This window comes from Parambassis ranga, chromosome 14 (assembly GCF_900634625.1).
Source record: "Parambassis ranga chromosome 14, fParRan2.1, whole genome shotgun sequence".
NCBI classification, from domain to species: Eukaryota; Metazoa; Chordata; class Actinopteri; family Ambassidae; genus Parambassis; species Parambassis ranga.
Genome location: NC_041034.1, coordinates 12,838,977 through 12,865,499, shown reverse-complemented (window position 1 = coordinate 12,865,499; position 26,523 = coordinate 12,838,977). Strand labels below are relative to the sequence as shown.

At 39.9% G+C, this 26,523-nt stretch overlaps 2 protein-coding genes across 2 annotated transcripts; both read left to right on the top strand.

The window, feature by feature from the left end:
• Positions 1-1,790: 1,790 nt before the first annotated feature.
• On the top strand, positions 1,791-16,005 carry abcg4a (ATP-binding cassette, sub-family G (WHITE), member 4a). Its single transcript, XM_028422218.1, has 15 exons — positions 1,791-2,480; positions 4,399-4,633; positions 8,641-8,758; positions 8,874-9,006; positions 9,082-9,132; positions 10,176-10,321; positions 10,402-10,525; positions 10,737-10,851; positions 10,943-11,082; positions 11,414-11,512; positions 11,597-11,765; positions 11,843-11,943; positions 12,027-12,185; positions 12,705-12,823; positions 12,934-16,005. Exons 2-15 carry the CDS (start codon positions 4,408-4,410, stop codon positions 13,157-13,159), a joined length of 1,926 nt encoding a protein of 641 aa, XP_028278019.1. The 5' UTR covers positions 1,791-2,480; positions 4,399-4,407; the 3' UTR covers positions 13,160-16,005.
• Positions 16,006-18,039: 2,034 nt separating this feature from the next.
• On the top strand, positions 18,040-26,280 carry LOC114446468 (histone acetyltransferase KAT5-like). Its single transcript, XM_028422112.1, has 15 exons — positions 18,040-18,135; positions 18,216-18,282; positions 19,082-19,150; positions 19,397-19,536; positions 20,215-20,283; positions 21,240-21,416; positions 21,493-21,573; positions 22,596-22,661; positions 22,902-23,150; positions 23,265-23,354; positions 23,452-23,592; positions 23,942-24,035; positions 24,144-24,303; positions 24,392-24,473; positions 24,626-26,280. The coding sequence occupies exons 1-15, from the start codon at positions 18,106-18,108 to the stop codon at positions 24,758-24,760; spliced, it is 1,650 nt and encodes a 549-aa protein (XP_028277913.1). The 5' UTR covers positions 18,040-18,105; the 3' UTR covers positions 24,761-26,280.
• Positions 26,281-26,523: the final 243 nt, after the last annotated feature.

The window sequence follows — 26,523 nt, the reverse complement described above, 5'->3', positions numbered from 1 at the left end:
TACAGCTCATTAAGAATCCCTGAGAAATGTTGTACTGGAACTCAGGGGAGCATATACTCACCCACATCCAGTCTGCTATACTCTCCTGAGCTTTTAGACAGGATCTCCCAGTATGTCTGCTCTTGCTCACTCCCAGCTACTCCATTCACACTCTCTAGCAACAAGCCAAAGTTTGGGTCTTCTTTCACTGTGAACCTGTAAGACACACAGTTTCCTTAAAAAAGCTAAAATGGGTCACCATCAGCTTAAAGATGTAGGAGAAACTGCCCCTCCCTTTAAGATTAAAGGATGATAAGCAGAGATATGAAAGGAAATGTCATGGGTGACCGTACTTGAAGTCTTGCTGTGCCTCCTGCAGTCTCCTCAGAGCTCCCAGCAGCACACCTCCTTCTACCACAGAGCTGGAATAGGTCTCAGGAGGCATGTTAGACAGGTCATTCTCCACTGACACACTGATGGGACGAGATGCCGGTCCTGCACATACACACACACACACAGAGTCATATTCATTTGTTATGCATTGTATGGCATGCAAAACTAAAGTAACATTCCTGTGATTTTACCTTTGTTTGTGAAAGCTCCATGTGCCAGCAACAGAAGGAAGCCCACAGAGAGGAGCGCAGCTCTTCCTGGCACCATCTTGTCTGATCTGTGTCTGTATCAACACATCTCCTCAGTACTTATAGCAGGCCAGGCCCACCTTTGTAAGCACCACCTAGACGTTTTCCGCAGTCACATCATGTACCTTTGCATCTTTGTTGAGTCTTTCACAGCCTGTAACACAAGTGCTCTTATGCCACTCCCTGCAGGCATTACCTCTGAAGTGATGTAATGATCATTCAGTTGATTAATGATCAGCCTGTGGGGTACGGGTTTCTTTCACATGGTAAGGTGGGTTTGTTATTTTTAGATAATATATGTTTGCACACCTATACTGTGCAGGTCAAATATTACATTATGTAACTGGGATTTGCCCTTTAAACCACCAGCTGTAATGTAGCCCTGCATGCAACACATCAAGTGGAGCCAAAATGACTCGTCTTCATCTTTGACCTGTGTTGAAATGAGTGTGATTCAGATTTATATGTTTACTGTGTGTGTGTGTGTTACTGTGGTCCTGGCTGATAATGAGGTGGTAAATCATGCAGGGAGGATTTCTTTTTTCTTTTTCTTTTTTTGTGGTGCAATTGCTCATGAGACTTGGCTTTATATCAGTCTGATTAAAAGGCAGGTGCAACTGGCTAAAAATGGTTTTGATTTCCTCTCATGGGTGATGTAAGGCATGTAGGGACCGCTTGAACGCGAGTAACCCCGGCCGTTTTACCGAAAATAACCCAGGCACTGCAGCATCAGCACCAGGCAGCTGCGCAGGTGCGGCCTTTAAAGGGACAGGGGGGCCTAAATTTTAACCAAAACCTTCCTGTGTTTACACAGACTGTCAACAGCAGGGAAATAACAGCGATGGAGACACTTTGATCGTCTGTAATCAGCAATGACAGTGTGGTAGATTTGAAGCAATCTCATATTCATAGCATAGCATCCTAATTTAATTGTAATAATTGGGTTATTCCACTCCTCTTATTAGTCCAGATACAGTAACCCGGAGCATCCCAGAGGTTAATTTAATGAAACACTCTGAGGTGGTCATTCTGATCTGAATTAATTTAACGATTAGATCAGTGGCTCTGCTTTAAATCATCATAAACCCATTCAAATGACCTGAAACGTGGTTATTTATGTTGTTTTTATAACTGTTTTCCGTTTTGTTTCTTTTTCTCTTCATCCTAAAACAATATGTCAGGATGAGGATAAGAACAGTCAAAACTGTATTTCCTTCACTTGCATCTTGCCAGCAACGCCCTGTAGCCCAGACCGGCGTGCGCACCACACAGACGCACTAACCGGTAAGAGGATAACGGCGGCTGCTATATCGAGCTGCAGCTGATGCTGCTGAAGCATCTGCAGCGCTGTTTGGCTGCTTTTCCCTTCCAGATGTCAGCGAGCTGAAGACTGCCGTCGACGCTTCCGCCGAGGATGTATGTGAGTGGGGCTGTTTTGATGCGAGTTCGGCGCGGACGGATCTCATCAAAGGGATAATATTGGCGAGGGGGGAAAACATGACAGGCATCCTGCTCCCCTGATGATTCTCTGGGATGCAGTCATACTTTGAGGCCGGACATGATTCTAATCTCAGGGGTTGCTGTAGTGGATGCGGAATGATGTGCGCCGCACCCCGAGAGATATTGATAAGGAGAACACAGCTCGGTCCTTCAATGCCCAACAACCAATCCTGATTTTGCTGGACTGTGGCGCACAGTGAGCATCTTGTGTTTGTTTTTGTGTTTTGCTGGGACTGTTTGAGACCTTCTGATGTGGTGGAATTGGTCTTTTTTGACTGACGGGATTCACTGAGCACTGTTGCTCTCACCCAGAGGGGGGAAACGAGGGCTGAGCTGCTCACCTGGTCAACACGACAATAAGTATGTGCAATATTTGGCGTGTGTGCGTGTGCGTGTGCATTACAACACACTGTAGGAATGACTGCTGAAGCCACATTTACTGCAAAGACTTTTGTATGACTCATCTACTTATAAAGTCACTTCTCTCTCTGTTAGGATATAAAATAGTGTCCAGTTTTTTCAGCCTCATCAGTCTGCTGGTAACAGGTACTTTCTGAAGAGCGGGGAGCGTCCCTCATCACTGACCACTCGGTGCAGGGCGCAGAACCACCACGTTACTGCAAAGCTGTACATTTAATAACCATAATTCATCCCAATATAGATGACTTTTACTATGGCTGTGTGTGTCTGTGTGTGTGTGCTCACGTGTTCTGCCTTTGGGGCTGCGCATGACAGAATCTGGAGGCCTTCCTCTTAGTGAGAGGCCATTAAAGTCTGTCAGTGTTTTTACATGGCTTATATGCAGCCTGGTAATGGAAATACACTAATGGCAGAGTGATCAATAAAGGCCATGGTCAATTTTCATCACTGGTCATCTTCACGTGAAGATATTTTATTACACATATACAGCATGGATAGTAGGCAGTAGGCTGGGGAGTACTACAAGAGTGCAGGCCATCACACAGCAGCAGTTTGTAATGATTATGTGTTCAGTTTTGATTTGGAGAGTTGGTGCTGACTTTCAGGCTCTATTTTAAGTTTCCTTTGTTCCGTAACGTGAACCTGGCAGGGTTTATACTACAGAAGCCTCTGATATGGGCACTTTTACAAAATCATCCTTTCCTTTCTAAATGAAGCACAACTTGGATGGATGATCTGACATTGTGTATACGTATCGTTGTATGTGCTCCTTACTCCTACTTGAAGGATCTTGAAGGTGTTCTTTGCATGACAGTAATGTGGATTTATTTATCTTAGACTGAATCATGTTGTTTTCCTTGTTCAACATTAGACAACAACAAGACAACATTAACATACTGCTTAATTTGTAAATTCATTCTCTCGTTCATGAACCTGTGACTCATTGGATGTTTGAATTGCAACTTATTGGGACGATGCTGTTGATAAACAAATATTTCTAATAACAATGTTTGATTTTTTTTGCCTTTATAATAACAATTTGATTGATCTCAAACATACACATCCATATGGATGTCGTCTAAAAATCCTCTGACCAGACTTTAGTTATAGCTAAGGATGTTAGCTATAGGATGTTAATTTAAGGTAAAACCCTTTGACTCATTTTTAAAACTCACTTCATGGACATAAATTATCTAACTGAGCACCAGAGAATTTTATTTACAATTTCACCTGATTTATTAAACAATATTAGCATCGTGCAGGAACTTGAGTTTCAAAATACTGGACAGCTTCTGGATCACCAGGCACTACAGGGTTTACACTTCAGACGGGCTGCCTAGTCTGGGAGGAAATTCATGTGAATCAGCAGTACTATAATCATGCTGCTGCAGGACTGAAACCAGATCCCAGCTCCTAACACTCAGAATCGTATTGGCTTCAAGCAGCCGGTCCATAGAATAAACTGTAATCAGATCATGTGCAGCACCTAGTTTTAAGATGATGTCTGCACTTAGAGTGAAAATCATTCCCGGGACACACCTTTGTGTCCACACGTCTGCCAGTGGTATCCTAAAAAAAAGCTGAAATGAATCAGGACCAATCAATGAAAAAGCTTGTTTACTGGACAAAGTTCAACCGGAATTCATTTCACTTTGTCTGATTTATTGCTTTGTCAAGAAATTTGTATGTATAACTAAATCTCAGTATTGTTTGTCCCCAGCAGCAAATCCCATCATTGTTGTTCACAAATCTACCTAAAAATATGTTAGGTGATTATTTAACATAGTATTGGAATGAATGTAGGCTTTGCATCCTGTTCCTCTAAAGCAAGTTCTGACCTGTCTGTCCCCCCTTGCAGCCTTTCAAAATGGCTGAGAAGACGGAGCAGAGCTCGGTCAGCATCCCCATGGAGGAGACCAAACATCCCAGCGGAGGACCTCAGGAGGCGCCGCTGCTCACCCACCTGAAAAAAGTGGAGAACCACATCACCGAAGCTCAGCGCTTCTCCCACCTTCCACGTCGATCTGCCGTGGACCTCGAGTTCAATGATCTCTCGTACACCATCCGAGAGGGTCCCTGGTGGAGGAGGAGAGGTACTGCACACTCAGTTCACATAGTAACAATGATGGATGAGGACACTAACTACCACCCAGGCCGATCAATATCTGGAGTGCAGAAATGTTAAGGGAGACAGTTATGAAATTAGGGAAGCGGGTTCGTCTCTTTGTCTTCTGTAAAGTGTAGCCCAGCCCAGTTGATACAAACCCTTACAGACTTCCACCATGTTGTAGCAGCCAGTGAGCCTGCAAGCTTTGCTTCGCTCAGCAGAGTTTAGACATAGTAAATAATTTACGCTCACAGGTTGGCACACTGCTCGCCTCTCTTTTCCTGTGTTGTGTGACGATAGACGGTGGCAGTGAGTCCAGCCCATGATTGATCCGCTCATGAAATATGGACATTGTCCAAACTCACTGACATTATTAATGATGAACCTCCAAGCCCTCCGTCGTCTCTGCCTGTCAAATAAACCACCCTGTGCAAATGGTTACATTTAGCTGCTCTGATAAAGCTCTGTATACACAGCAGGGTGGGGATGGGCTACTTCAAAGGAATTCTTTCTCTACATTCTCCATATAATATCTTAGGGTGTGGTGATGCATGTCAGGTTGTGTTGTTTTAGGTCTTGTGTAGTATTGATGTGCAGTTTGAAAGCCAGACTGAGAAGTGGTTGTTGTTCCATTCTCAACCTAAATGTATGGAGATTATTGACGAGGACCAGCAGCAGTGAGGGTGTCTTGAGCTGAGATCAATAAATCAGCTTTTGTTTGTGCATTGGTGGTGCACGTCGTTCTTACATCAAAATCAGCCCATGGTTTGTGCTTTTGTTTGTTTTGTCTCTGCGGGGTGCTTGCCTCAGCTCATCGGGATGATGATGTGTGAACAGGAAGTATCTCCCACTCAGCTTTTTACAAATTATTAGTTACATAAAGAGTTTTTTTCTTTGCCATTTTACTCCAACCTCACTGAACCTCTAATAGGGTTGTTTTGAAAATGTATTTCACTGCAGATGACTCGATTCTCGATTCTCCCCGGAAAGTCATTTTCATATTTACTAAGTCTAGTATTTTAAATTCTTTGATTAATTCAACATTGGCTCACATTATTATTGCATATAGCATTCATACAATAGTGCTGCCTGACACGGACTAAACCCAGCAGTCACTCTGATTACTTTTTTTGTCAAGTTAGAATGAAAACCAGTAAATACGGTAATATAATGATGCAGATTAATATTTTCAGTAGAACATTTTGTTTCAACCTTTTACTCAGGAGAGTTGATTGAGTTTATACCCTTTAAAAAGACAGAATGTTTGTATTTGTTGCTGTTAATACAGCAGAAAGAAACAGCATGCAACACAAATCAGAGCTTTGAGACCATGATGTCACTAATGTGTTTTAATATGTTATAGTCACTGACACACAACTCATGAGTCATCTTTAAAAATATCTGCTGTGACCAGGAAGACATCAGCAAGGGGCCAATATCGTAAGTGCAGTAAAAGCAGAGTTATTTCTTTTATTGTAAAAGGGTTCAGGAAGGTGACCAGTCGCCCTCTATCTGCATTTGTTATTGGAGGCTCCGCTCAGTGAGACCAGCCATTTATCTCCGGTAGGATGAAGCCACTGTGACCTGCTTTCATGTTGAGGGTGTTCTCCTCCACAGGGAGATAACTGGTGAAACACTAGCCTAGCCTTGAAAGGGGAAGGACAGAGGGAGGGACGGGGGAAGGACAGGGGGAGGGAAGGAGAGCAGGAGATGTTTACATGATTTATTGTGATTCTCTGCACCTCTGCTGACAAGCTGAGATTTTGTTTGTATGCATAAAATAAAAAAAATGCACCGTTCTATTTGTACACAGCATTGTATCACATATATGACTTTACTAATGGAGGCAATGCCCACTGCTTCACTATATGTTGCCATTTTATTGTATGCCGGTTAGAGAAATGTGTTATTAGCTTCAATCATGTATGAAAGAAAGCTCAGCACATTCACAGTATGTATGCACAGTGTTGCACTGTGTTGTTACCAGATGAATAATGATAACATGGAGTCTACTAAATGTTCTGATGGATGAGGACAGACTGTTGACAAACAGTCAAGGACAGCTTTTATTGCTTCATGTTGGATCTTTCAATGCTTTTTTTGCTGTGTGTACAGTTTAATAGATTCATTTGTTTTTTTTAAGCAGTTTTTGTCTATAGTGTGAAGGCGAATGTGGGATCAAAAAGAAATGTCTGTCGCTAGCTTCTTGTTTTTATTTGGAGCTACATTAGCCAGCACCACTGTTGTATTGTGGTTGCCAAGTTTTATTTATTAATAGGTTATTATTCTGATGTGCTGAAATGCTTTTTTTATCTATCAATGCAAACACTGCTTGGCTATGTGTGTGTTTGCAGTTGCAGGCACCTCCTTTAAAATAAGAATGAAATTAGAGGAAGTAAATATTCAACTGTGAGGAAAAGAAGCATCTAAAAATATTCCTTCTTTGAGAACTGACTTGTCTTTATTGACACAGGATGTAATGACCACACCCCATAATAATTTGTCCAGAAATTAATCTGAGATCACCTGTGAGATCAGGATGGAGTCACATCTGTCACATGCTGTTATGTTTGTGGAGTCAGGGGTGGACAGTGAGGTGAACTGTAGCCCTCATGAGACTCTGTGATGAGCCTACAGACTCACACAGATAACATCATCATTATGCACGACCTATGGCAACGGGTTAGATCATCAGTATGCACCACATGCCAGAGGATGGCTGCCTTACTGACAGCAGGCAGCTCTGCTGTCTGAGTGGAGGATGCCTGATGTAATAACCCTGCGAGGGAGGAGGGGGCGCTGCCATTAGGCTGCTTTTCTCAGAGATGGTTTAAAGGCTGGCAGCTCAGCTGAGAAACTAATTACACAGCTCAAGACAGAGAGATATCCATGTAGACTTAAAGAGATGGGGAAGGAGAAAGAGACATGGGTGACATGGGTGACAGCAAGGCAGAATACTTATAGCCCTTTTTTTAACTCTGTCAGCTCTAAAAGTGGTTATTTCACTGTGCTGTTTCAGGAACCACAAAGCATCGTAAAAACCTGAGCCAAGCATCTTTGTTTGTAGGCCATACCACATCAACCATTTTTAAAACTGCTGCAGGAAAGTGAGGCCTGTGGTTCTTCTGTTGGAGCTAGCAATGGCATCAGGATCTTACATCCTTCTGATGTGTTGTTTTTGTTTCTCTCGCCCCACAGTACTGCTTTGACATGCACCTGATGGCCAGCTCTCCTTCTCACTCTGTTTATTTTTTCATTCTTTATTCAAACTTCACCTTGAAATCTTCCTTCTCTTCAGACTGTGATAACAGTATCTTTGTCTAGCATCCTTCCAGCATTTCTAGATGTGTTTTTATAAATAGTAGCTGTCATTGCAGCCTGCTGATAAGGATAATGTGGATGAAACATTTGTGACTCCCCCTGATGGAGAGGAATTAGCCTCTCTATCAGTGTAGCCATCTGCTGAAACACTTTGAGAATCAGTGGACTGACTTTCACAGTAAACCATGGCTCATTTAGTTCCAACAGGATTTCAGACTGAACTAGACTGAACTGTCAGGACATTATAAATATGATAAAAGAGTGAGCCCCTACGGTTGAGCAAGTGGATGGGCCATGCCTTTATAAATACCATAAGCAGCAGTGTCTCTTTTTAGCTTTTCCTAAAGGCTAATGCAATACTCTAAACATATAATTTCATCCTTCTTTAACATATTTACACTATAATGTGCTCTGGAAGCTTGCTTTATCATCTATAGCTGGCCATCTGTTTGTTTGGAAAACACCTGTCGAATAATCTTATGAACATAAAACATGTTTCTCATCTTTTAAATTTCCCATGTATTGTATATTTTTTGCTGTTATTTTTTAGCAAACAAATGATATTGGTTATTATTATTATGATATTATTACTATATGTACATGTAATCTTTAATAAAACATAATATTTTGTAGACAATAATTCATATGGAAAAGTTTTCCTCTCTTTACCAGGTTACAAAGCCCTCCTTAAGTGTCTGTCGGGCAGATTCAACAGCAGAGAACTTATTGGCATCATGGGGCCCTCTGGAGCTGGGAAATCCACCTTAATGAATATTTTGGCAGGGTACAGGTGAGAGCTGGACATCGAAGACCTCTAATGTGTTTGTATAAGATTGTGTTTTTAGTTATATGTGTCATTGAGTCTATACACTTATATATATTTATATTTTCCTGCTTGCAAACAGAGAGACAGGCATGAAGGGCACCATCCTGGTGAATGGCCGGCCGAGGGACCTAAGAACCTTCAGAAAGATGTCCTGCTACATCATGCAGGATGACATGCTGCTGCCGCATCTCACTGCGAGGGAGGCCATGATGGTGCGGTCATAAGAAAACACCTCATTGAATCCTAATAATGAGTAATGACTAAGCGAAGTTCTTTCTGTCTTTCAGGTTTCTGCCAATCTGAAACTGAACGAGAGCATGCAGGTCAAAAAAGAACTTGTGAGTCTACATACATTTATGTTTTAATTACATATTTTTTTACATCTACAAAAAAAGAAAGATGAAGTAGAATAGCTTGATTCTTTAATGTGTTTCTTCAGTCAGGCAGTCAATCATAAATGTTTCACGGATGAATAATAATTTGTATTTGTGTGCTTTTGACAATTTTTGTTTAATCTCATTTTAATAAATATACTAACATTTAACTATATTAGTTGCAGTGTAAGTCACCTCGATATTGTTAGTATATATGCCTAATAATAATAAGAGTAAAATGTTATGTTGTAAAATATGGGAGAAACACATGTCGTGACCTTCCCTGGTCACCCCGGATTGTCAGATTCCGTCTCCTGTATTCAGAACATTGAGTGAAAGAAAATACCCTGGGTTTTGTAGTTTCGCCTTTTGCAAAAGGGAGAACACTCAGTGAACACAGGCCTTTCAGTCTGCTTCACTCCCCTCCATAAGTGTTCTGCCCTTCCCCTGGACACAGGCTTGTTTTATTGAAAGTTGAGGTACATTTGCATAATAGATAAACAGTTCTTCAAGACCCTCGTAGGTATTCCCATATTGGGACATGTTGCCCCTTTATCTCCACCTACTAATTATCATAATTGGTCTAACATATTTATGACTATGAAACCCTTTGTCCCTTCTATGTTGGATGATTTATCTTAGTCCATGCCTCCTAGTGCTTCGGCCTTCACCGCATCAAAGTGTTCCTCCCTAACTCTCTGTAAGAGTTATAGATGTGTTTTTCTCTAAGTGTAAGCTTATATAATCAAATACATACATGGTCTGTATCATGTCATTGCGTAAATAACCTTGTATACTTCACACACACTTGAGGTCAGGCATTGCACCCCTGTCCATGAACCCTGGATTAAACAGCAACATTACTCATCAGCACCACGGACAGCACCAGTGGTTTCAGTTCAGTTTAAACATCCACAGTCTCTGTACATCATACAGAGGACACATGAGCCATTATAGAAGACTATTCTCCACTTTTCCCTCCTCTGCTTTCAATGTCTGTGTCTAAGGTGGATGAGATCCTGACAGCTCTAGGCCTTCAGGAGTGTGCTCAGACACGGACCATGTCTCTCTCTGGAGGCCAGTGTAAAAGACTGGCTATTGCACTGGAGCTGGTCAACAATCCCCCAGTCATGTTCTTTGATGAGCCCACCAGGTAAAAGAAAAACTCACTCATTTACTGTAAATCTGTGTAGGTAGAGCCAGACATTCATAGTGCATTTTTTCCTATCCTAGTGGTCTGGACAGTGCATCCTGCTTTCAGGTTGTTTCCCTCATGAAGTCTCTGGCTCAGGGAGGACGGACAATCATCTGCACCATTCATCAGCCCAGTGCCAAGCTCTTTGAGATGTTTGATAAGGTAATCTAAGTGCTTATTGTGCTGAACACGTCTAACGTTCCATTAGCTGCATCTCAGACCAGGACACTGCAGGCTCATATGATTCATTATATACAGTTGAAGTAGGGCAGCAGTCAATACCCAGACCTGTCGTTTTGTCAGTTATTGATGTATTATTCAGTGTGTTGTAAACTCAGTAGATTCTTCTGTACCTGTGTTGTTTATCCACCAGCTGTACATCCTCAGTCAGGGTCAGTGCATATACAAGGGCACAGTCCCTTACCTCATCCCTTATCTGAAGAACCTGGGCCTCCACTGCCCGACGTATCACAATCCTGCTGATTTCAGTAAGTTGACCAACTCCTTGAGGGCGAGTGTATGCATGCGTTTGCTTTTTTCTCAGTGTTTTTGTTCTTATTAGCTTGTCTCTGGTTACAGTCATTGAGGTGGCATCAGGGGAGTACGGAGACCTGAACCCAGTGCTGTTTGAGGCGGTCCAAGGAGGATTGTGCTCAGAGGAGGGCAAGAAGAACTCCAGAGATAAAAGTGACCCCTCCTGTCCCTCTCAGTGTTACAGTGTAAGTGAAGCCAGCCTTTTAGCACTTAGTTGTGTCTTGTGTTTACAGACTAAGAAAATATGCAAACCACATTTATCTCTTATATACATATTCATGTTATGATTCACTGAACAAATGTTTCACCCTGTCCTTTACTCTTCACTCAGTCTTTTAGCTCCATAACTCATTGTCAGTTTATTGATTTTGTTTTGTTCTCAGTTTTCTCACTCTTCTCACTCACAATTCTTATCATTTCAACCACAATTACCAGGCGCTGCTATTCTCTTCTTGATAGATTAATAATGTATGTGAGGGATACATAAGTGACTCTTTGTTCTTTCTGCTTACACAGGACACAGGAACTCTCGAGAAGCATAGCTTTGCCACCAGTACATTTACGCAGTTCTGCATCCTCTTCAAAAGAACTTTCATCACAATATGCAGGGACATGGTAAAATAAATATTTTTCAAACTATTTCTGTTCACATTTTATGAGCTATCCTGTTCTACCTATGATCATGTGTGTTTTTCATAGGTACTGACCCACCTCAGGGTGATGTCCCATCTGTCTATTGGAGTGCTGATTGGTCTGCTTTATCTCAAAATTGGAAATGATGCCAGCAAGGTTTTCAACAACACTGGCTTCCTCTTCTTCTCCATGCTTTTCCTCATGTTTGCTGCCCTGATGCCCACTATACTAACCTGTAAGAGACTGCAAACACCTTTTGTTGTTTTTTACTGCAATGGAACGTCTTCTAACACCGCTGCTGTTGTTTCACAGTTCCTCTGGAGATGTCTGTGTTTGTGAGGGAACATCTCAACTACTGGTACAGCTTGAAAGCCTATTACCTGGCTAAAACCATGGCTGACATACCCTTCCAGGTAATGTCTCAGTTATTGAACACTCACAGGTTTGGGCATGCTTACGAATTAAATTAATGACACTAAAAAAATGTCCTTCACAGGTGATTTGTCCAATAATGTACTGTAGTATAGTATACTGGATGACTGAACAGCCTCCAGAGGCAGGTCGGTACCTGCTCTTCATGGCCTTGTCCACATCTACAGCCCTGGTAGCCCAATCCCTGGGTCTGCTTATAGGGGCAGCATCCACATCTCTGCAAGTAGGAAAACCTGCATCATATTTTAAACCTTTCTACAGCAGTTTTATTTTATTTTATTTAGCTGCAATTCCAAAATGGGATTTAGTGGGGTCTAGTGAGAAAAATTACACCTCACTAACAGTTACTTCATCGTCCACACCTTTCCAAAAATAGAAATGAAAGCGCTCTCTAATGCCAGAGTTTGGCCCTTCCATGGTGGACTGTGTGGAGGATGACTGTCTCCATATGTGAAAGGGCAGTTTTATTTATTACAATAGTATGTTGATGAAGATTCTCAGTCGTCCAGGTCATAATATGTAGAGAAGACTGAAGCAAGGCTTCTGGACTTAAATAAACCATGTTTCCCCACCAAACAGAACTGGTGAAGCTGCTTGGATGAGCAGCGAAACGTCTTCAAAAAAACTCTACAAGTCTAGACGCCTTGCTTCAATCTTTATTTCATGCAAATGCAACACTATGATACAGTATTGTATTAAGATATTAAAATGTTTTTAAATGCTGCTGATTTTTCTTTCACAGGTGGCAACATTTGTTGGTCCAGTCACAGCCATACCGGTCCTTCTCTTCTCTGGCTTCTTTGTCAATTTTGACACCATTCCCAAATATCTGCAGTGGAGCTCTTATATCTCCTATGTCAGGTATTATTAGCTACATTTTACATTTACATTTACAACGGTCTCAGTAATGTACATTTCTGTCTGTCTGTCTATTCATCTAGGCCTATCTCAACTTGTTTTGGTTATTTCAGGTATGGATTTGAGGGTGTGATACTCTCTATTTATGGGATGAACCGGTCTGAACTGGAGTGTCCAGATGTTGTGTGTAAGTTTCAAAAACCAGAGGAGGTTCTGCAGCTGCTGGACGTGGAGGATGCGAAGCTTTATGTAGACTTCATGGTGCTGGGAGTTTTTTTCCTGGTGCTCAGACTGGCCACATACCTCGTTCTGCGATACAAAGTCAAGTCAGAGCGTTAAGACATCTACAAGCATCCACTGGTGGATCGTGCATATCCTGACAGTGTGAGACAGTAAGAAAACATACTCCCTCTTCTTCTGTCTGTACTTCACAATCATACAGAAAGACATACACAAATCATCAGACAGTTGTGCTGCACCATTAGTCAAACTGTACAGTATAACACAGAATGAAGTGGAAGAGAATACAAAGTTCAGACTGTGAAGTGTTTTTCTATCCTCTGCTGGGTATGTTTTTTTTTTCTCAGAACACTATTATCTTACAATATATATCAAAAGAAAATATTGAGTATCTGCAGCCTAAATGAACACAACAAGGTAACAGAATGCATGTTTAATTAAAATTACAAATTTGGATTTGGATTCTTGGATCCAGGAAAGTGCCCCATGACTCCACAATTAACCATTCTGGTGCAGGAAGGTTCAGTAACTTGTAGCTTCTCAGTCCAGTGCCTAAAAGGGTTATCCAAGGTCCAAGTCAGAATTCTGTTAATTTATCAGCATCCTTCAAGGTCATCAAGATTTCACAATGGATTCCCTCCTGAGCGGAAACTTTTCCGTGCCAGATAACTGGCGCTTATCACTCGCTCTCCCGTAGGATGATCTTATCAGGACACAGTGACTCATCTCTGTGGGACACAACCTAAACAAATCGACTGCCAATGGATGACTTTCCATCTCCAGTGTAGATCATTTTTTTGCAGGCCTTCTGTCTCCCCCACTGACTACGGGAGAACATTAAGAACTCGGACAAAGCTTTTGTGCGTCTTATGTAAAAACTGATCCGAGTTCATCAGACCTATGAGTCCTTACTTGTTCCTTATTACATGTTTGTTTCTGCCATAGTCAAGGAAGCAATTTAGTGAACTGGGAACAAAATGTGAAAAACAGAACGCTGTGTCCAGTCTGACGTAGAGGACGGTGTTTAAAGTGAAGTGCAATAGCATAATACTAAAAAAGTGATGTTTGTCTGATCAATGTCGCTCTTTTGACACAATTCTTTGAAATGCTTGTTTCCACTTGTTGTATGACTCTTTATCCTCCCTGAGCTATGAAAGGATGTTCTTTACTCCTCTCTTTCTCTCTCTCTCTCTCTCTTCCTCTCTCCCCCTCTCTCTCCCCCCTGCTTTGCTTATGTCTGACAGGTGTGTGTTGTCCGAAACAATGCTAGATACTTGAAATGCTGGCTGGGCAGTTTTTGTGCCTCTGAACTAGAATGAGTTATGTTTCTTCTGCGTTATTATTTGCACATACACCTAATGTCTACATACATACATACACATACACACACACAGACACACACACTCACCTTGGCAATGTGTAGAAGAGCCTCTGTCACAGGACAATACAAATATTTTCCAATAGACTTGCTATGAGATATTTCTTACTCAAACTATGCTACTTAGTAATCCTTATTATAATGCATAAAATGATGTGAGCATATAATCAATGATTGTACAGTGAATATGTCATGCTGTAAACAAATGTACAATTGCACTTTTCAGTGTATGTTTATTCTTATTTTTTATTTATTTGTATTTAATTTTATTTTTATATATCTATGAGACGAGTGCTGCTTGAAAGTATAACGGGAAAACAGCAACTGAATGTTGCATGTTCACTTAAGGAATGAAATTTCTGAAATATTAAATTTCAGTGTATAGCATAATGACTTTTATGTCCTCATCCAAATGTATCTAAGTATCCTTCCATGTTAGAGGAGAGGCAGATCCTTTGCTTTCTACTGAACATTTGTAGAAAGGAGTGAGAATCGCTGGTGTAGAATGAGGAGTGAGAAGGTAACAAGTCTGTGTGATGTGCCAGAATGAGGCAAGAATAAACAAGCAGTCGACCAAATGCTTCATTATGTAGCTGAAGAGATGGGCCGCAGCAGTGGAAGTCTTGATTTTCTCTTTACTAGCAATAGTTGACGTGGTGATGTTCAATTGTTATACCTCCCACAGCTGTTGCATCAGTTGGTTCATATTCCTGTTTTATCATGTGCAATAACCATCCAAATGTGTTGAAGTCATGAAAATGTGACATTGCAGTCAAACTCTTTAGTTATGTTTTTGTTGCTTCTGTAGACTAACATAAGCTAATTAAGTACACTGGGTAGTCGCAATAATTTAATTTGAGGAACAGAAGTGGATGGTATATGAGTTGGGCAGATGTGGCTGTTTCAGTGTCAGACCTCCAAGAGTTCATTGTTAAAAGTCGTCGCAGGGAATTTATCAGCATAATAAAAAGCAGTCCGTGAAGCCACTTTCCTGCCAATGCTAGAAATGAGCTTGAAGTGTTTAAGCTGTCCCAGATTCTGTATAACACAATGAGTTAATATCAGACCTGTGGGTATGACTTAAAAAGAAACTTCAGAAGAGAAAGTCATGAACAAGGCAGGGATAATTAGCAGTGCTGAAGTCATTAGGCACTCTGAGGAAGTCTTGGCCTTAGGTCTAAAGGCTTCTGGTACCAAAGAACAAAGCAACTCATCCCTCCTCTGCCCTAAAATATGGAATACAGCGCTGCACTCCTCCGTGAGATAGTTGTCCAATGTTCTTATTAATTTACAGACGGAAGAATGTTCTCTGAACACCTGTCCACAAAGTTTGGTCATTGAAATCCACTGATTTCCTAAAGCTTGTTTACAAGTGTACTTGCAGTGGTGGACATGATTTGGCTCCATTGCTATAGCATCATGAAGAATCTTTCAAATTGACAGTGCAGGATAAAGCTGATGAGTGCAGGTTCCAATTAAAAAGGGTTACATTATTTATTTCATCAGTTTCTCATAATAAATAACCAAGTTATCAAGTGCACTGTTTCATGCATGGTGATTAACAACATACAGGCTATTCCTACACAAAGCTTTGATTTCATAATTGAAAATCAGTGATGGAACTGGAAGGATGTTTTATAAAGATTATTCTTTTTTCTTTTGTCACATATAATTTATCATTTACAGTTTATCATTTCTCAACACAAAAAATGCAAGTTCTGTATACTAAATGCTGTTCAAATGATTATAATAAAGATAATTTATAACCTTTGCCCTTGTTTTTTGAAAAGGTCTACTCAAACACAGATTGTTTTGACAGTAGGAATCTACATTTTCATTTCCACAATGGCCCTAAATTTAAGTACCTGTACTTTGAGGTCACAGTGCAGTTAACATTTACCCTCCTATTGCGCTCACTGCTCTGTTTTTTTTTTTTTTTTAAATCAAGGAATTAGACTTCTACTTTTGTTTTGGGGCCAATGCCTAGGTATTAAAGGAATCTGGGTGATGTTTTTATATGTTTACTAATAATAATGTCAGCCAACCAATATTATTGGCCAAGCTCTAGTTTATGAGTAGACTACTGCATCACAGTCAAATGGAAGTTGAAGCCCTAAGAGCACTGCAGATCAATGCACTAACTGCCAGCAGTTCAGCGCATGAAGGTGCTGAATGCCTGCATCTTGGCTCACCTCATCCGGCAAGAGCGTCAACACATGCTTTTAGCACATTGTGTGCTCAAGTTATTTCTTGTAACTGGTATAAATCTGGTTAAAAAGGTGAATGCTATCAGGGGTGTGTTGTTCTCCTAGTCTGAAATACATAAAATGCAAAATCTTGTGCTGGAACTATAAAGGTGATAAGGGGGCTGTGTTATTCTGAGATGAACTGTAATCCCATTCATGTTGTATTTAATGAGCCAGCGATCATATTTATAGATATACATGCAGGCAATGGATGGGTCGGCTGTTTTTTATTTCTCAGAATATAATGTAAGGCCTTCTCGTGTGTAGCTACCTCATCACTGCAATAAATAAGCACAGATGCCACCAACGACAGCTGAAGAGCCAAGACACCGCTACTGGCACTGTGCTGTTGTAGTGACACCGAGGGGTGAAACTGAGCACTGAAAATCTTGCCATGAGGATGCATGTCTCAGTAGGGTGACCGAACTTCACAGGACTGCTGCTGGATTTGGCAGTGAGTGCATCAGTGATGAATCTAAATATAGTGACTCAGACACCAGACAAGAAACAGGCACTCTTTTAATAAATTGTAATAAGTAATGCCGAGTCTAGATTAAATGTGTGGTTTACTGCAGAGCAGTAAGCTATTAATTTGTCAGAAAACCAAATTTTATAACAATCATTTAGTAATTGTTGAGACATCACAGGATAAACTAATGCATGCAGTTTAAATTTAGCCATGCATGTGTTAATATGGTGTGTTTTTTTGATCATGTATAAAGAATTGTTATGGCAGACGACAGGAAGTTTTACCCTCTTGTTGCTCTTCTCTCAGCTCTTTTGGCCCTTCTCAAAGATCAGGTTGGTAACTTTGCTTTAACCTGTCTTCTGTCTCTTCAGTGCTACAAAATTCAGCCAGTTAAAGGAATGGTTTTAACATGGGTCTGATACCACAACTCACAAGTCCCTAGCTCTTTAGTAGAAGCCATTTTACTTGTACCGAAGCACAAATATGACCAAATCTCTTCCTTTCTTTGTACAGTCCTATTTTACAATATTTTCAGTTATAAGAATCCTGTCATAATTTGAAACTGGTAAAGGGCGTTTGAAACGTTTAAAAGTGTAATATCTGGAAAAAAAAGTTTTGCACATCTGATAATAGCTACTTTGAACATTTCCCAAAATAAACATAGAATCTGCTTTAAACATTATGTTGTATTTTTTTAACATGCAACACTTTTTACAGAGTTTCACCTCCACTTTGATTTTCACGTGTACACACTTTCAGTCTCAAATGTTTAAGTGTTTTAATCTCTTCAACATAGTACACATTCACTCGAGGAACTTCACCACAACGTTCTTCCTGGTTGGTTTGACGACTTCCGCTTTGTGTGATCGCTGACGGACAATCATCTTGCTGTTTATGTGCTCTTTGTTGGGGACCGGCATTTTCCCACAACACCCTGCTCTTGCCCGAACAGATGACGAAAATGGCGGACAACTTCTCAGCGGTAGGTTTTCGAAAGATATAACATTATTTTAGAGACAATAGTCGATTTTAGGATAAAAATGAATACACTGTTTTATGCAGGTCGACATTGTGGAGGGCTGCCGCCTTCCCGTTCTTCGTAAAAACCAAGAACATGAGGACGAATGGCGTAAGTATTGTCCGTTTGTGTTCCCCGTGCTAAGCTAATGCTAACTGTCGAACCCTCAGCTGTTGTTAGCAAAGGAACGGCCTCCAGTTAAAGCGCTGTAAACACCAGACAGACACATGCAGTTACACAGCATGAGAGAGTTCAATTTAAAACCATGCTAGGACACATTTATTAATTCAGAAGATAATTAGTTATCGCTCAGTGACATGTTAATAGAACATATTTATAGGGAAAACGAGCTGAAATGCATGTGATTTTAAACTGATATTTACAAATCGTGAATACTACTGCACTGTATCCGGACAAAGCGGTCTAATTTGTTTTGACAGGTTTCAAAATAAAAAACACAATAAAGACAGGGTTGAAACGCCGTACCTCACCGAATATTATTAGTTTTAAAACAGTTTAGCGATTTGATGTTTGTCATGCCACATGACATGTTTTATTATGAAGTTTTTTATTTTACCAATTTTATGAGTCTGAAATTAAAAAGACACCTGTCTGATGTTACACATTTTGAAAGCTTAAGACAAGCAAAGAGTGATTAACGAATTCTCTTATTTTATTAAAGACATATGTTAAAAATATATATTTAAAATATTATGTAGTTATCTATGTTGTTTAATTTAATGTGTGTTTAAGGAATTTTCAGCAGACTATTAGGTGTCCATAATCAGTTCTAGAGAGAGTAAGACTCTTATTTTGTCCCCCAAATATGACATTCTTGTCATGCATTATACCTAATTGGTTCATTCAAACAAGGTTCAGTTCAAATGTGATTTTTCTGCTCTTCCTACAGCCTTGGCTGAAATTCTAAGTGTGAAGGAGGTTTCTGGGAGAAAGCTCTTTTATGTGCACTACATTGACTGTGAGTATGGTTTTTGCCCTAGTTAAAGTTTTCAGTTCAAATTGAGTCAAACTTGATCATCTTTCATTGAAACCAAACTTCACTCATATATATATTACACAATGTATAGTGATTTCTTGTGTGTTGTTATGAACTTGTTAAATGAAAAACAATTTTTCTGTAGTTATTGCCACTAAATGTCATTACACAGAAACATCACAACATTTTTATTCTTTTTTTTGTGTGAAAAATCCCTTCTGTTAAAAGTCAACAAGCGTCTGGATGAATGGGTCACAGTGGACAGGCTGGACTTGAAGAAGCTTCAGTTCCCTAAGAAAGAAGCAAAAACTCCAACCAAGAATGGGCTTCCAGGTTCCCGTCCCAGTTCTCCTGAGAGAGAAGTGGTGGTGAGTGTCTCAGACCATTCATAGAATAATTTTGTCATCACTGAGCGGTAGTTTAAAGATGCGATTCACATCCCAAAGGGATTAATTCAAATGTTGGTGGCAAGTATGAGGACATAGTTGATGAATTGGGTGATTAGGTGAGAGATAATTAGGACAGTTAGCTTGTGAATTTCTCCAAGTCATTTCTCTTACATTTATAAGATAATGAATGTAATGTAATAATAATTATTACTATGTGTGTGGTTAGATTGTACCAAGAATGGTCAACACTGCAAGCACTTCTCTTTATACAGAACAATTCATGTTTAAAGAAGAAGTCTTTTATCTGTGGGATGCTTGACAGAAAGCATGGGATACAAACTTTATTTTACTACATCCTCCTTGACCAGTGCTTTAATATCTACCAACACTTTTGATGCTTTTTTTTAAAGAACTCTTTAAAGAACTTTTTTTATATACATATTTTGATTCATAACTATGTGTGTTCATACTTATGGCATCTCGATTTTGATTAAAATGCCAGTCACAGGCACTTTGTTTACAGTATCTGTGACAGTTCTTTTAATCATTTGTTGTCGGTAGTTATGTTCTGTAACAGTGAATACCTGCATATTGACCTAAGGGTTAACATGAACATCAGTTAACCCCCTTCCTTCTCTTCCTTTCTGTTCAATTCAGAGGAAGAGTCTAGATCTCAACATACCACCTGCCACAGCTCCTTCCAGAGGCAAAACCCTTCCCACACCGGTACAAGTTGAATTTACCCATTCTGGATCTGACTGAGACCTTGTTTTGAACCTGGTGTTAACATGTGCTCTGTGTGATGATACAGATAGCAGCTCATGGTGAGCTGCATGATTGCAGAACACAATTGTATAGTCATAGATAACATGTAGAAGTGGTTTAATACTTAGGCTGGGGACACACTACACAACTTTTCCTGTCTCAACAGATTTTGAAAAGACTAGAAGGACACACTAACAGACTGGCTTCAGTAGATTTTAGTAGATTGCCAACAAACTCAAGGAAGAAGAAGAATAAGTAAACAAACACTGACAACAACTGTCTGTCCAGCTATCTGCTGGGAAAAACCTCAGGAAGAAAAAATGGGTTTGGATCAACTAGTGGAGGAGTCATTCATTGTTTTGATATTCCTGCCACTTCCCGTTATCTTCTGATGCTATTTCCTGTGTCCCATCCTCTCTTTTCATTGGCTGTTGGCAGCACGTGTCTGCAGTCGGGTCGGTGAACAGTTCACAGTACCCAGACTCGGCCCAAGAAATTCAAATATGTTTGATTAACTGCGACCGAGGTGGGGTTGCTGCTTCACACACTAACAGACTACACACGATGACTGTGCTCCTTTAATACACTCCAGTGCTGCAGCCCATCACATCTTAATACCAGGTTTAAATGGGGTGTAATTTATATAGGACCAATGTAACCAGCAATTGGAAAAATCTGTTCAATTTGATTTGCTGTGGCTTCTAATCCTACAGGGTTTATTTCTGTCAATTCTGGTGATGCTCCATGACATTAAAACGACACTCTTTTGTGAAGTCAAACTTGAGTACACAGCCTTCAATCATGACACATTTGTGTATTTAAAAAAATGATTCTGGTCAGGCTGCAATCTAAAAATCTGTTCAGTGCAGTGTCTGGTTTGTGTGTGCTGAATGTCTGACAAGATTTGTTTGCTGCAGAAGAGAAAAGTAGAGCCCCCCGCCCCCTTGGCGCCTCAGGTATCTCCAGCCACCCCTGTGCCCTCCCTGCCAAGTTCAGCTGAAGCCTCTCAGGCATCTGTTTTTCCTGCTGTGAGGGAGACCAACACCACTTTTAAGGCCCGTGAAGAACATGAACCAATCTCTTCACTCACAACGGTAGAGAAAATCCTCTTTGATTCACATTTAACTTTAAGTCTTTCTATACTCGCTACTAATTTTAATGTCTTTGTAGCAACAGAACGGCACTGCCCGACGACTCATCCCTGCGCCGCCTGGGAGGAAGAGAAAAGCTAATTGTGGGGGAGCGGATGAGGTATGTGACTATGATCTTTGATCTCTGTGCTCTACCTTTTTCCTTAGTTTGAAACATTAACCTCTGCATGTTGAAGGCTTTGTTAAAGCATGATTTCAGTGGCTTTTTGTGTTGAACACTGTAAACTACAATGCATTTAGATAATTAGCATGTTAGGAGTTAAGCCAGTAAGGATAGCTGGGTTGTTGAGGTCATTATTTCATGAAGCAAAGTAAATATAGACTTCTCCTTCAAGTGAATAATTTCACTCCAACGTAGAATGTTTAGTCTGTCGAACCAGATGAATATTGATAAAATATTTCTAAACATTCAGCTCTGCTGTAGCAGCTTATGCTGCATGATTCAGGAAACAACAACCTAATGGAGATGGACTCTGGTTCTGTGGAAAACACTGTTAAGGATGACATCATATGTTGAAACTCCTGCTTATTTAGTTGGATGGATGATGGTCTTTGATTCTAAAATCAATTCTGTTAAGAGCTTCTACTGCTTTTAATGTTGTTTGATTGAATTGTAATTTTTAGATTTTTCCAACAGAGGTTCTGTTTTGTTGCTTTGTACATTTCATTAACTGTATAGTGTTCACAAATGTGTAGATTTCTGATTTTTATATTTTTTTTCTCAGAAAGCAATCTTAAATATACTGTTTGTTTTCTCAAGTTGTATAATACTAAAGATTTCATGTCAGTAAAAAGGCAGAAAAAAATGGCCAAACATGGCCAGTCAGACCTCCACTGAATGCTACTCTTCCGACCTTGACTTTCTCACATAGTCTTTGAACAGTGTCCAGTTAGGTCTATATAAACAAAACAAAAATGTCAGACCCACATTAAATGAACATTTGCGTTGCCCTGTCTAACATTTCTGCCTATGATGACCAGTAAACCTGTGTGATTACTGATAAACCTTCGCTAGAACGCAGTGAAACTACAGATGTTATGCTGCAGATTAATATTGCTTTCAGTGTAAATATTACCGCCTTTAGTTTCCAAAAGCCTGTGTTTTGTTTCTTTTTCTGCTAGATGATAAAGGTTTTGCAGTATAACAAGCCACAAAGTGCCAGTGTCTTTCTACCACCACCACCAGAGGTCTGTTTTATTTGCTATTATTGCCCTTTGAATGTGTGTTGCTGTCCAAATTCAGCTGTGCCTTAGTGGGTCCAATAAAACAGAGGTGTTGCTTACCTCAGACCCAAATTAAATGAAGAAATCTAAATGTGTTAAAAAAATCATAGAATGTGTATGATCAAGCAGCTTTGTTTCACACAATTGTGACTACTTGAGGATGAGAAGTCTGGTGTGTGTAATATCCACATTGTGTATTACCAGGATTCTCAGGACAGTTCTGATGGCATCCCAACTGCACCCCGCATGACGGGGAGCTTGGTGTCTGATCGCAGTCATGATGACATTATCACACGGATGAAAAACATCGAGTGCATAGAGCTGGGGCGGCACAGACTGAAGCCCTGGTACTTTTCACCGTACCCACAGGAACTCACCACATTGCCCATTCTCTACCTCTGTGAATTCTGTCTCAAGTACCTCAAAAGCCTCAAGTGTCTCCAGAGGCATTTGGTAAGGATCTCTCTGAAACATCCTAAGCATGTCATCAGCCTGAAACCCTAAATCTCTGGTGGCTTAGATTGTCTTACATTGCTCTCATCATCTTTTGTCCATCATCTCTGACAGACCAAATGCAATTTAAGACATCCTCCAGGAAACGAGATTTACCGCAAAGGCACCATTTCCTTCTTTGAGATCGACGGCAGAAAAAACAAAGTAAGTGAAAGATTTAGTTTTCTCTCATTCATTTTTTGCAGCATTTTTTTTTGTTTTTTTTGCTTTTATTTATACATTTCTGTTTATATTTTTCCAGAATTATTCCCAGAACCTGTGTTTACTTGCCAAGTGTTTCCTGGACCACAAAACGTTGTACTATGACACAGATCCTTTCCTTTTCTACGTGATGACAGAGTATGACTCCAAAGGCTTCCACATAGTGGGCTACTTCTCTAAGGTATACATATTGTGCAGTGAGGTTTAAATCACACCACATGTGTCAATATACAGTCCCAAAGCTAAGCTTTACTCTTGCCTTGTAGAGTTTTCCTGAAGACGTTTCGCTGCTCATCCAAGCAGCTTCACCATTTCCAACTGTTTGGTGGGGAAACATGGTTTATATGTGGTGGCAGACCATGTTTCCCCACCAAACAGTTGGAAATGGTGAAGCTGCTTGGATGAGCAGCGAAACGTCTTCAGGAAAACTCTACAAGTCCAGATGACTTGCTTCAATCTTCTCTACGTATCATGACCTGGATGACTGAGAATCTTCATCAACAAGCTTTGCTCTTATTTCCCCTGCGCAGGAAAAGGAGTCAACTGAAGATTATAACGTCGCCTGCATTCTGACCTTGCCTCCCTACCAGCGGAGAGGTTATGGCAAACTTCTGATTGAGTTCAGTAAGTGTGGTTTCAAAAACAATCAATCTGTGGTTTGTCTATAGTTGTTTTTTCAGCTTATTGTGTTGATTCCAGCTGTGCTAATATTGAGTTCGCTGTATCTGTCAGGTTATGAGCTGTCCAAGGTAGAGGGGAAGACTGGCACTCCTGAGAAGCCACTTTCTGACCTCGGCCTTTTATCGTATCGCTCGTATTGGTCCCAAACCATTCTGGAAATCCTCATGGACCTTAAACCTGACAATGGAGAAAGGCCTCAGATTACCATAAAGTATGTAATTTAGTCATGTCAACTATTTCCTTCAAAGAATCATTTCTTTACTGTCTGAGAGATTATTTTCCCTCTTTGTCTTCCACAGTGAGATTAGTGAGATCACAAGTGTGAAGAAAGAAGATGTAATTTCAACACTTCAATACCTCAATTTAATCAACTATTATAAGGTGAGAGACCAGTGCTGAGTCTTCAGCAGTCCTCTGCTGAAACATCAAAAAAGTTGGTTCTTTTATTTGACTTACCATCCATCAGTAAATATTTCACATTCTTTAGTGTATTCAGTACAGAACATAAAATAATGTATGTTTCCTGGATATAGGGTCAATACATCTTGACTTTGTCTGAGGAAATTGTGGATGGACATGAGAGAGCAATGCAGAAGAGGCACCTGCGCATAGATCCTAAATGCCTTCACTTCACTCCGAAGGACTGGAGCAAGAGGGGGAAGTGGTAAAATCAACAGCCTGGTTGACTGGATTTTCTCTTTCAACTGGGACAGCAAACAGGAGGATCCCATTTCTGTTGAGCCGTCTCATTAAGAGAATCTATTTAAGCCCAGGACTTCTCTTTGCATAAGAAGCTGCAAACATACAATGACTCTTTGAGAATATTCATTATATGTTAAGAATTTAAAAAGCTGTCAAACATGGGGGACAAAAGAAAGACTGATGTAACATTAACAGCACCTAAAAGAAGAAGAAGAAAAAAAAACACACCACACCTTCTACTGTGTAAACGATCATCCTGTTTATGACCAAAATAGTGAGTTCAGTGTGACATAAGGTGTCTGTTTAATAGTGTAAAATAATACTTAAAATAGCAAACATACAAACTACTTCAAAGTGGTTCTGTAGGTGATAATTTTAGCTCTGCAGCTAGCAAGTCCACATTTTGTAAAAACCCATTGTTTTTTAATGTTGTCATCCAAATTATTTATGTATATGAAAAAGATTTGATTGTAGACAAATGCCAGTGTGACACTGTCCAGAACCATTAGTTTAGGTTTTATTTACATGGATGTCATTATTTAAAAATGTTCTGTTGGAAAAGAGATAAATACCTTATAGCACTCGTGACAAGGGGCCTGAACAGCACTCCAAGGTTTTCTACATTATATAGTGATTTTTGTTCATATTGTTCAGGCTTTAAATACCTCTTGCTGGGTACAAGAGTTTGAATAGTTCACAAACGATATAATTATCATTTGCATATTAACAGTGAGTAAAGGATATGTCTAGTATGAGCGTGTAACAGGGATAATGTATGATGAATCAAAGTTTTAGATGGGCTTAGCATGTGTGATACCCACTTATTTCCATTCTTGGCTCAGCACACCTTTTTTTTCTATGATTCTCTTTGAGTGCCTGAATTTTAAAATCTCTCAACTAAATGTGCTATGAGTTATTTCCTATATGCATCAGGCTTTTTAGTGTCTTCTCAATAAAATATCGCTGTTAAAACTAGACAAATCTGTTTTGAACCAGACACAAAATTCAAAACACTTAATGTTGCTAAAAAGACCCGATATGGTCAGTTCAGGTTCGTTATCTTTTACAAAAGTAGCCCTGCTTTTCTTTAGTAGTTGTTCTTTGTGATCATTCAGGTGGATCATTATTTTTGTTCTGTTAATCTCCTGTTGTGATGAGTGAGACAAATCATTTCCCCAGAGTTAAACTATGTTACCTGTGACTGTACATACTGAAGACAGAAGCCATGTTGAACTGTTAGAGGAATGTAAACTTGGTGTACAGTTGTCTTTTTTTAACTTAATGTTATCTAACAGGCTGCACAATATTAACAGACCTTAAAGTGATAACTTCAGTTTGTGTTTTGTTTACATGTCAAAAAGGATGTTGAATTACCCTGTTGATTTACTATATCTTTATGTGACACACAGTTGAGAGTATCATTTGAACATTTGATATGAAAAACTTGTTAAACTGATAAAAAAAACATGAAAATCTTACAAGTGTATTAAATGTGTTGCTTAAATCTGTAAGCATTTCTTTTGACAGAAAGAGCAGCTGCGTACACAGGTAAGAGCCTAACAACGATTGGCCACTGGTTAAGATAATACAGAAATAAAGTCAATATAATACAAATTCAAACATAATTATGCCACACAAATCTTAAGTTTTTTACATTGAGTTTTTTAAAGCGTGACCAGCAGGGGGCAGCATGACACAGTTCTATTTCTGTGTGCAAAATCACATTAGC